The sequence below is a fragment of the Triticum aestivum genome, chromosome 3A (assembly GCF_018294505.1).
Source record: "Triticum aestivum cultivar Chinese Spring chromosome 3A, IWGSC CS RefSeq v2.1, whole genome shotgun sequence".
NCBI classification, from domain to species: Eukaryota; Viridiplantae; Streptophyta; class Magnoliopsida; order Poales; family Poaceae; genus Triticum; species Triticum aestivum.
The window spans coordinates 474567893-474579590 of NC_057800.1; the positions used below are offsets into that span (position 1 = coordinate 474567893).

At 47.0% G+C, this 11698-nt stretch overlaps 1 protein-coding gene across 1 annotated transcript; it reads left to right on the forward strand.

Annotated features, from left to right (window-relative positions):
- Nucleotides 1-990: 990 nt before the first annotated feature.
- Nucleotides 991-3791, forward strand: LOC123061711 (putative receptor protein kinase ZmPK1). The gene has a single exon (XM_044484924.1). It carries the CDS (start codon nucleotides 1046-1048, stop codon nucleotides 3485-3487), a length of 2442 nt encoding a protein of 813 aa, XP_044340859.1. The 5' UTR covers nucleotides 991-1045; the 3' UTR covers nucleotides 3488-3791.
- Nucleotides 3792-11698: the final 7907 nt, after the last annotated feature.

Genomic DNA, 11698 nt, shown 5'->3' on the forward strand with positions numbered 1-11698 from the left:
AGCGTTTTCCGTGCCGTTCCCACGAGCCAGCCAAAGCTAGCTCCAAATACGGATGCCACCCGCAGAAAAAGAGATCCAGATTTATAAAAGAAGTTAGAGGGGAATCCAGCCATAGAATATCTGGTTGAAATAACAAACCGATGCACGATAGCCATCAGAGATGACCACACGGGGCCATGTATGAACAGATGACAATGATTCAACCATTGTAGAAGACATTCAATTGCGAAGCTTGAAGACTAACTAAATTAAAGACCACAGTTATTGAGCAGCACTGTAATGGCAACGAGAGGGACATGGCCGAGTCAGTGGTCACCTAGAAACAGCACATGATGGATATTCATGCGTTCATGATACCCATGTGGACCGCATATGAAAGCGATATTTGGTGTAAATTCCTTGCCTCCACCTTCCCTTTCTCTCTCTGGGGCAAAAGTGGCCAGCCCTGCATTCGGTAGACCGTGGCACCATGCGGCGAATCCACCGAACAAGGATGGGAGAGGATTACAGCCCAGCACAGGCCAAGGGAAGAGACACGCAGACGCACACGCGTGCCAGCCAAGAAAATACCGAAGAAGGCCGAGCCGCCGCCGCCGCACCGAGATTGCTGCTCTTCCGCCGTGACGACAGCCGCTGGAGATGAAGCAAAGGGCCAGCGCAACTCTCAGTCTTCCTATCTTGTCCAGATCAGGCCAGTGGTTTTCTGGGTCAGAGAAAGTTACTACTCAAGATCACACACTGAAAACAGTATACGTAGATTCCTAGACCAGCAGACGCACTCATCACCTCCGTGGTCATAAACAAACAAATGGATAGTACTTCCTCCGTTTGGAAATACTTGTCCTAAAAATGGTTGTATCTAGAATTGTTTTAGTTTTAAATACAACCATTTTTAACACAAGTATTTCCGAATGGAGGGAGTAGCTCAGTACACAATGCTGGTCACGAGATGGACAGGAACCCCACTGAAAGAGCCCCGCAAAGGCTGCATAAGGAGCCTACTCCCCTGTCTGTCTGTCTGTCATCACCTCCAACAACCAGAAAGATGCCTAGGCTCTTCTTCTACCCAGTAGCCCTTCTTCTTCCCTTGCTCTCCACTCTGCTCTGCTCCTGTGTGTCCCCATGGCAGAGCACCATAAGCACAGGCACATCTCTGCAAGTAGATCGTGAGAAAGTCCTGCTCGTCTCGCCAGACACCACCTTCTCCTGCGGCTTCTACCCGTCCGGGAACGGCACCAACGCCTTCTACTTCTCCATCTGGTTCACGCACGCCACCGACAAGACCGTCATCTGGACGGCGAATCCTCGCTCTCCGGTGAACGGCCAGGGCTCCAGGATATCCCTGAACCGTGAGGGCAACCTGGTCCTCACCGACGTCAATGGCTCCACGGCATGGGAGAGCAGGACGAGCTGGGGCAAGCACACAACAGTGGCTCTCCTCGACACCGGGAACCTCGTAATCAACGACTCGGCCGGTAAGACCGTATGGCAGAGCTTCGATTTGCCCACCAACACCTTGCTCCCGACGCAGCGTCTGACGAGAGCAAACAAGTTGGTCTCCCAGTCCGATAGTTACCATGTCCTCTATTTCGACAATGACAACGTCCTACGCCTCCTGTACAACGGACCGGACATCACAAGCATATACTGGCCAAGCCCTGATTACAATGCACTGCAGAACGGCCGGACCCGGTTCAACAGCAGCAAGATCGCGGTCCTGGACCGCGAGGGCAAGTTCTTGTCGAGCGATGGGTTCAAGATGATAGCCTCGGACTCGGGTTTGGGGATCCAGAGAAGGATCACCATCGACTACGACGGGAACTTCAGAATGTACAGTTTGAATGCATCAAGTGGCAACTGGAGTATCACAGGGCAGGGTGTACAGCAGATCTGTTATGTGCATGGATTGTGTGGAAAGAATGGAATTTGTGAGTACTCACCAGCAGGCCGTCCCAGATGCACTTGTCCTCCAGGATATAAGATGGTTGATCCCGAGAACTGGGACAGAGGCTGCACGCCAACGTTCAGCATCCAATGCGGGCAACCAAAGGAGGATTTTCAATTCGTCAAGGTTCCTCATGGTGACTTTTACGGCTTTGATCTCACTTCCAACAAGTCAATCTCCCTCGAAGAATGCCAGCGGATTTGCTTGGAGAGCTGCCTGTGCATATCTTTCACATACAAAGCTGGAGAGGGTTTATGTTACACTAAAAATGTGCTCTACAACGGCCAGGTCTATCCATACTTCCCAGGAGACAACTACTTCAAACTTCCTAAGAGTGTCAGTTCAACATCTCCAGCCGCCAATCATCCTGGTATTACCTGCAGTCCGGAGAGATCCAAGGTTATGGTAGTGTCTGCAGATGCATACATACAAAACTCTGACCGCATAAGCTGGGCATACTTCTACATCTTTGCTGCTATATTAGGGGCAGTTGAATTGCTTTTTATCATGACAGGATGGTACTTCCTTTTCAAAATGCACAACATACCCAAGTCCATGGAGGAAGGTTACAAGATGATAACAAGCCAGTTCAGGAGGTTTACGTACCGTGAGTTGGTTGAAGCAACAGGGAAGTTCAAAGAAGAGCTAGGGAAGGGTGGCAATGGAGTAGTTTACAGAGGAATACTCGGAGACAAGAAGGTTGTGGCGGTAAAGAAGCTTACAGATGTTAGAAAAGGTGAAGAGGAATTTTGGGCAGAAGTAACTCTCATTGGGAGGATCAACCACATGAATTTGGTACGAATGTATGGGTTTTGCTCAGAAGGCCAGCACAGGTTATTAGTCTACGAGTTTGTGGAGAATGAGTCATTGGACAGATACCTTTTTGATGGCAGAGGCACTGAAAGACTGCTCTCATGGGGTCAACGGTTCAAGATTGCCTTGGGGACAGCAAGAGGCCTTGCTTACCTGCATCACGAATGCCTCGAATGGATTGTCCATTGTGATGTAAAGCCAGAAAATATACTGCTGACACGAGAATTCGAAGCCAAGATAGCAGACTTTGGACTATCCAAGCTCTCTGAGAGAGATAGTTCTAGCTTAAATTTTACTCAGATGAGAGGCACAACGGGCTATATGGCGCCAGAATGGGTGATGAATTTGCCAATCGATGCAAACGTAGATGTTTACAGCTTCGGAGTTGTGCTTCTAGAGATTGTCACTGGGAGTAGGGTTTCCAGCGGGGTGACAGCAGACAAAGATGAGATGGACTTGATGCAAATTCCCAGTGGGGCAACAGAAGGCGGAGAAGAGATGGGGTTCATGCAATTTGTTCAGGCGGTAAAACAGATGCTCGCTAATGGGGCTGACCTGGATATAGTGGATGCTAGACTGAAAGGGCATTTCAATCACAAGCAAGCAACAGTTATGGTGAAGATAGCTATTTCATGCCTTGATGAAAGAAGCAAGAGGCCAACAATGGATCAAATTGCTAGAAATCTCATGGAATGCGACGATGAAGACTATCATCCTGCATACTTTTGATGGCATCTTACCAGAAGCATGAAAGCAGGCTGAACAAGGCATCAGAAGAGAAAAAAAAAACAGCTATGCCATTATCTATGCAGTGTATACCTTATGTCATGAATTGGGAAGATTAGATCCATTCTCCAGATTTTCTGCATTGCCTTATTCAAATTGTGGTTGGTATCCTCACAGGCTGCAAGGCTGGTAGGGGGGAATTAGGTGAAGCGCGGTATTTTCTTTTATGTTTGTATGACAATTTTACTCATCATGATATAACTGTTTTGATAATGGTCGGTTCAAATTGGATCAATTAGTTTGATAATGCGTTGCGATATACTGTGTCTGGTATAAATTATTTATAATGCTAAAAGAGTTAGAAGTCGGTTCATTGAGCTCTGCAAGTAGTAGTTTCTAGATATGGATCTGCAATAGAATAGTGCATTATGTTCTTCCATACCGGTTGCTTTTACTTTACAGTTTCATAAGCCAGTAGCCAGGGAACATGATGTAAAGTCTCAGGCACTAAGCCAAGATTAGCAGTGCCAAACTTTGTTTTGTAATGCTGTCTATCACTAGTGGGCTGCCAGGTTTATACAAACTGACTTACCCCCCTGTACCGATCCTGCACTCTATATATAACACCATGAAGTATAGGCTGTTGTAATTTTGCGGCACATAATAAACCATGTCGGTACGATGCAGTATAGGCTACCAGATGGGGCAAGGGATGTCATGAAGCTATGTGTGAGAATGTTGTAATGTGTGAGACCTAACTTCTTGAATTATGTGTCATTTTCGGATATTTTGGTCTTTTGAACATATGAAGTGACTTACAAAATTCTTGACCTAAGTGACTTATACCATATTTTGATGGCTAAATGCTTCCAAAAAATGAAAGTGCCCAGAATTATTTTTAAAAATCTAAAAAATGAACAATGCCCTTGTATTCAATCTGGGAAAATTTCAAGAAGTTTTTTCGAACAGGAAAAAAAACTACAAGCAAAATTCAAATTCTGGAGCATTTTGGGTAAAATTTGGCCAAAAAAAAGGTTTCCAGGAAAATTCCAAAAAATTCTCATAAATATCCAATCTGGGAAAGTTTCAAGAAGTTTTGCCAAACAGAAAAAGAAAACTAGAAGAAAAATTCAAATTTAGGAGCATTTGGGGACAAAATTTGGCCCAAAAAAAAGTTTCCAGAAAAATTCCAAAAAAATCTCAAAAATCTACACTACCCTTATATTCAATCTGGGAACGTATAAGAAGTTTTTCCGAACAGAAAAAAAATAGAAACAACTTTCGCAAAAAAAGAAAGAAAAAAATAGAAACAAAACTCAAATTCAGAAGCATGGTTGGCATGGCGGCTGACTGGGCTGTTGACCAGTCAGACACAGTTAAAAACCAGCCAATGGTTGTTTCTTGTCCGGTTTTGAAAGTTTAAGGTTGTAAAATAGACGGTTTCATAGTTCACGGTTGTATATTAGAGTTTGAGCGAGAAAGGCCCAAAGGTGGCAACCAAGAGGGGGTTGATGCACACTTGTCAAGGTCCAACGAGGAATGCCACACAGCCTCTCGACTTGTCAGGATGACACTCCTTGGCGGTGGCACGAATGGTACGGCCACATCAGCTGCAGATGGCACATCAATATAGATGGTTCGAAGCCTACCACCTCTGTGACACCTGCATCCTCACCAAGCAGCCGCGTTCGTCTTTCCTGCTTCCTGGCGAAGGTAAAATTAAGAGCAGAGCATGAGAGTGCTCTGGATTTGGTCCATGGCGACCTCTCTGGCCCAGCCCACCAGCAGGTCCCGACAGCAAGCGTTTCTTCCTTGTCTACGACCACAACCGCTTCAATGGCTGGTGTTATTGGCAGCAAAATGTGCGAAGCGCCGATGGCAATCAAACGCTTCTAGGAGGTTGTAGAACTCAGAAAGTAGCAACAAGTTCCGAGCTACAAACCGACTACGGTGGTGAGTTCATGTTGATCGAATTCAACGACTATTGCACACATCAAGGTGTGTAGAGGCATCACTCCGCGCAGGTGTCACACTCACCGCAGCAAAGCGACGTCAGCGAGCGGCGGAATCAAACCATCGTGGCCACAGCATGCAGCATGCTCAAGCAAAGCAGCATGCCTACGAAGTTTTGGGGCGAGGAGGTCTCTACGGCCGTCTTTCTCCTGAGCTATGCGCTGACATAAGCCCTCGACGAAAAGACGCCGTCCAAAGATTGGCATGGCAGCCAGGAAGCCGGTGGTGAGCTTTCTTCGCACATTCGGTTGTCTGTTCATGAAGAAAGTGAAGCCATTTCCAGGCAAGCCCGAAGACTGGCAAACCCATTGTCTTCGTCGACTACAAATCGGGCTCCAGGACATACAAGATGTTCAATCTTGTATCACAATGTGTGCACGTTGCACGCACTGGCACACCGGCCAGTTCATCCAATGTTCCTTTTGCGTGTTACTCTAGTTCAAAGAGCATTAAAATTTAAATTTTCTTTAGGATACAATTGCAGTTAAGTTGCACAGGAAAGTTTCTCTAACTCGGAAGTAAAGCTATTAGTTCTTGCTTCCAAATTCAATCAGAATAACACAATGTTTCCTACTAGTTGTTATGCTAACTTGCTAACATTTTGTAAGCCCATGTGGATTTAGTGCAGTTACTCGTCTAGCAAAGTGCAACTGACACAAGATTTGGAGAACAGCAACACTTCAGAAATATGAAACACGATCTTGATTTGGTGCAGTTACTATTCTAGCAGAGTGTTGCGTATAAAAAGGCTATACCTTTATCTAAATTTACAGAAACATCCCATTGGTATCGTCGTTTCGTCTTGCAAATAGAATGGCTTGTTCGACAAAGGTACAGCAAAAACACCAGTGTTGAAAGAAATAACTACAAAAAAATAGCCATTTCTTGTATGTCTTATTTTGAAACTTATCACAAGATTGCGAAAGTAAGAATCTAATACAAAAACTACTGAGATGATAAGCTAAAACTTACTTGAATTTAAGGCACTCTTCTCATGGCACTAGCGATTCTCCTTCAACCTAATTTGCTGGCCTGTTAGATAAATCACACATTTCTCCTACCATGACAGATATGCAACCATATTGTCCAACCTTCTGTAGGTAGAAAAGGCTGCACATATCTGCCAAAGGCTAGAAAAATTAAACATCATTAATCATGTCATGAGAAATCTGCACCCTCCATTGTGTCGTGCAATGCTTTCCAGTTTTCACATGCCATTTCCCTTCTCTCTTTGAAAATAAAGTACACATTGTCCTAATCATATCTGTAATGCCCAACAGGCATCACTTAAGCTGAATTGCTATGCTGCAGTATGAGTAGTTTTCTTAATCAACCCAAATGATAAATACATTCTGCTGGTAGAAAAGCTGGAAGGGCTTTAAGCTTTATTTATATTTTTTTAAGAATACGCAGGTTTTTCCATTATTAGAAGCAAACAGTTATACTGATGATCCACCATAAGGCGCAACACCCTTACACGATCTTTTTTTTTTCAGGAAACCTTGGGAATGTAGTCAGAAGCATTAGTTTGCTTCACAATAAGGTCTAAAGGTTGTGCTCCCTTCGATAGATACCTTATTCCACTTACCTCATACAAGTTACAACCCTCACAACCTGGTTTGCAAAATATCAGATTATAATTACACAGTTCATTCAGAAAGAGCTGCAAGTCGTATAGGAAAAGATAAAGCACCTGCCAAAAAACATTGCTGAAAATTTGCAGCTACTTTCTTGCATCAAGAAGAACAATAACTGGGGTTCCTCAATACATATTAACTTACCTAGCTAGTTTAACTTTGGTTTAAGAAAGCCAGTGCCGGTGATAGCTCAAGACAGCTCAAACCCGTTCAAACAGAAACAAAGCAAGTGGACAACATGAGAGGAACATTACAGGCAACTGTAGATTGTGGTAATACACATAGTGTGAAAATGTTGTGGACATGAGTACGTTGCCTCAAAGCAGCATCACATGTATTGTGGCCGGCCAGCCGGCAAGGTGTACAATTGGCACGTGAGTTCTGTACAGGTAAGAGACGCCGAATGATATCCAAGCAAGGAGTTGGCTAGGAAGAGTTCAGGAAGGAGACGACTTGAACTAGGAAAGATGAGATAACTTGAACTAGGAAGGAGAGGCCCAATGATATTCGAGCAAGGAGTTCTGCACATATAGAATTCGGGACAGTACGTATTAGGAAAGTATGGATTCAGATACTCATATTAGAGGGTTTCCTAGTTAGAGTACAACACCCTGGGTGTCAAGTTAGGAAATATTATACTCCCTCCGTACCATTTGAACTGTTAAAACGTCATACATTATGGTACAGAGGGAGTAGTGCATGTCATGTAAGGTTTGAGAATCAAGCAAGAACAATAAATCTACGGTAATGTTAACTGGCTGATGTTCCCTGGGAGGGAGCTCCAAGCGAACACCCCTACAGCCATTGGATCATGATCAAGCGGTGGCAGTTTTCTTGGAAAAATTGCCTTCTACACAATAAACTGACATGCTCTTCTGAAGAAACTGCCATCTTCACATAACTTAAACTGCCAGGAAAAACGTTTGGAAATGCCAACCCTTCCCAGCGAACGTTCCCCAGCTATTGGGGTCCTAAATCTAATCTATAGTTATTCTCTCATTCCAATCTATCTCTAACCAGTTCCTCACAGCCATGCCATCTGGCATATTCAGAACGGTAGTTATCCAGTTGCGAATCAAGGTTCCCAACAGAAAAATAGTCAGTAGTCTAATTGACATATTGCCCAGGCAAGTTCACTATCAAACCCAGTCATATAACCAGGAGGCACGAATGCATCAGGGAGAAAAGAAAAATAGCAGTCTGCTATAAGTTATAATCAGGATTCAAAATCCAGGAATAACAATGTAGTTAGTAGTTACTGCCTTCCCTGGTTATCCCAGTCAGTGTCTCTAGTACATCGGCCACTGTTAATCTATATTTGATTCAAATCCCAATTTCAATTTGTTTTCAAAGAGACCATCTGCAAACCAGACTGGCCACTAGCTGGATAATATCTGGCTCGTTTATGTCTCCAGACCCAAAATATGGCTACACGCTGCTAGTAATCCTGACCAGTATTTGCACAAGTACTAATTCAGCGTCTGAAATCAGTCCACTTAACAAAATTATGAAGTGATCCTAATAGCGTAGGCAAGTTATATCCTACCTCGCAAATCGCAGCTACCCCTGGTCCAACAAAAAATACCCAGTGGAACTTTCTTAGCTTCAAAGAGATAAGGGCAACTCCAACGCACGACGCCAAATGGACATCCGTTTTGTCCGGATTTCGTCCGTTTGGGAGTGGCAATGGGGCAGTGTCCACCCGGATTGTGGATGCGCCGGGCGTGCGCCCAACGCGCGGCCGCATCTGGTCCGCCTGCATGCAAATTTTTGAAAGCAACAAAAGGTGTAGCTAATGCCAGCGGCCGCGGTTGCGGTTCACGCCAGTACATGCCGGCCGGCAACAAAGCCAGCGGCCTACAGAATGGTCACCCTCCAGTTTCACGCCGGCAACAAAGCCAGCGGCCGGCACACTAGCCAGCGTTCAAAATGAACATGTTTTTGACGCCGGCAACAAAGCCAGCGGCCAGCACACAAGCCAGCCTTCAAAATGAACAAGTTTTTGGCACCGGCAACAAAGCCAGTGGCCAGCACACCAGCCAGCCTTCAAAATGAACGGCCATAGTCCACGGCCGAGGTCTCACCTAGTTCAGGCTGTCTCGGGCAAACATCTCCTTCTGCCGGTTCGCGAACCAAGCCTTCCTCTCCAGTGACATGTTCTTGTCGACACTCATGATCGCGAGTGCCACCTCTTTTGCTTTGGTATCGGCATTGGTGGCCTTGATCTTGAGCTTCATCAGTTGAGCAGCCTCCTCAATGCAAGCTTCCTCTTCGCGGCCTCCTCCATGTCAAGCTTCTTCGTTTGGAGCTCTAGGTATATCTTCATTTGCTCCTCCTCTCCTCCCTCACTTCCTTTTGACTCATCATGCCTTCCGAAGTTGCTTGCAAGGCCATGGAAGCCGCATCACGCTTCTCGTCGGCCTTCGAGCTGGTCTTGCCCCTCGGCCTCTTGAGCAAGTCTCCCTCCTCAGCCCCGGCCGCCTTCCCTCCTTGTGAGCGGCATATTGGTCTTTGAACATGGGGCAATCTTTGATGAGCGACCAACAATGCGTGAGAGTAAATGGCTTGTTCTTGTGTCGGGCCTTGAAGGCTTCCAAAGATTGGAATGCCTACACAATCAAAGATGTGGTCACAATTGTAACATGGGAGGACACAAGATGCATGAAACATAAATGGCGTGCCAAGATGAAAGGACACAAGATGAAAAAAGAGAGGTTCATACCAAGTCACCGACGCCTAGGCCACTCACGAGATGGGCTTCGACGCTCTCAAGCGTGATACAATACTTGTTGCACTCTTGTTGAATGAACCCCCGTCTCTTTTGGATTGAGTTGATGTCGCGGGTGCTCGCAAATTGGTAGGGGGCAAACTTCTTCACTCATGAAAGGTTTTGTAAACTCTCATCCAAAAGACAGATCCTTTTGCTCGGCACCTTTCATGGGATCTTGGCCTATCTCCATCCAACTCTCGCAAATTAAAGTGTCCCCCTCTTGGGTGTATATCCCGTGCGAATGCTTTGCCTCTTCTTTTGTGCTTCGGCCCTTTGGGTGAGCTCATCGATAAACAAGGGCTCCTCCGCAATGTCGACCTCTTCTTCCTCATCTTCACAATACATGTCATCATCTTCATGCCATGAGTTGCCATGGTCGTCCTCATCTTCATCATGGCCGGCGAATTGGGTGTCACCATATTGGCCGCAGGCATCCTGGCTTTCGGCCGTGGCGGGATCGAAAGCTTGGCCTTGACCGTCGACGTGGAAGGCCTCACCACGGCCCTCGAAGATGATGTTCTCCATGAATGCGGCGTAGTCAGGGTCATCGACTATCGGCGTCGGCAGTGGCATTTCAACGACAACTTAGGGGCGCCGGCCAACCGGCCATGTTGGTCGTAGGAATCAACCGGGCCTGCTTCCTTTGCGTCCCGTCGAACGGCTGGCTAGCGCCGCTGTACCCCGGCCGTCACGTTGAGGTCGATGAGGGCTGCGGGCGTGGCCGGCGTGACCACGCTGCCGTCCGGCGACATGGAGAACCGGGTCTGGCCATGGCCATGCAGTGGCGGCACACGATACACGGGCGTCTCCGGCGTGACGGACGAGCTCGGGGACCGGTACTGCGAAGGACGAACGGTCGACGAGCCTGTGCTAGCCACGGCCATGGCAGCGACCGAGAGAATGGCCAGCGAGGGCCGACACAACCCTAACATGAAGAGGGCGTGCGCCTTGGCGACGATGGACTCCTTGTCGTCGGCGTCGGCCTGGTGCTGCGCGGCTCGTGACTTGGCGGCGTAGCCGGCAGCAGCTTTCTTCTTCGCCACCTTTGTCAACCAGTTCCTCCTCTTGGTTGATTCGGCATCGAGCTTGGTGAGCTCCACCGGTGTGAGCTCCGACCGCGGCTTCTTGGGAGCCTTCTTCGCCGAAGGGCATGCGGCCGCGGCCGGGTCGCCGAGATTCATTGGGGTGCCGGCCATGGAGGAGGGAAGGGAGAGGGGGGGCACGGGAGGGTTTTGGGCGAATTGGAGGAAAAGCGGGCGGGGTGTGTCTCCGACGGGCGGGCCAGGGGAGGACAAGGGCACACGTCCCGCCTGTCCGCGCGCTATCCATTTCGACGCAAGCGCGGCCAAAATTTGGGTCGGGAATGGGTCGAAAGCGGACCGAAAACAGACATTCGTCCGTTTGCTCCCGCGCGTTGGGCCACCTTTTCTGTCTGTTTAACCCCAAACGGACGCGGCCGGACCATTTGGGGTCATGCGTTGGAGTTGCCCTAAGCCATGGTCAGGTATAACCCCTGACACAATCAATGTACTGCATTGATATGGCAGGTAACTGGCACGGTGGCAGTATTCACACTTGGCCTGATATTGCAACCTAACCATTGCATATAAAGGTTGCCTATGGGGTTCTAACCCATCAGTCATTGTTTCCATCAAAGAACATCTGGTAGAGTTTCTTACTGACAGCTAAGGTTCACTGCTTTCTCTATGTTGTTAAATATAGTGTTATAGTCATCACCAATCAACAGATAATGTTAGTAATTATTTCTGTTGCCAAACATTAACTCCACTGGAA

Excerpts from the sequence above, each read along its gene's own strand:
- LOC123061711 (XM_044484924.1), top strand. The coding sequence starts at position 1,046 with ATGCCTAGGCTCTTCTTCTACCCAGTAGCCCTTCTTCTTCCCTTGCTC.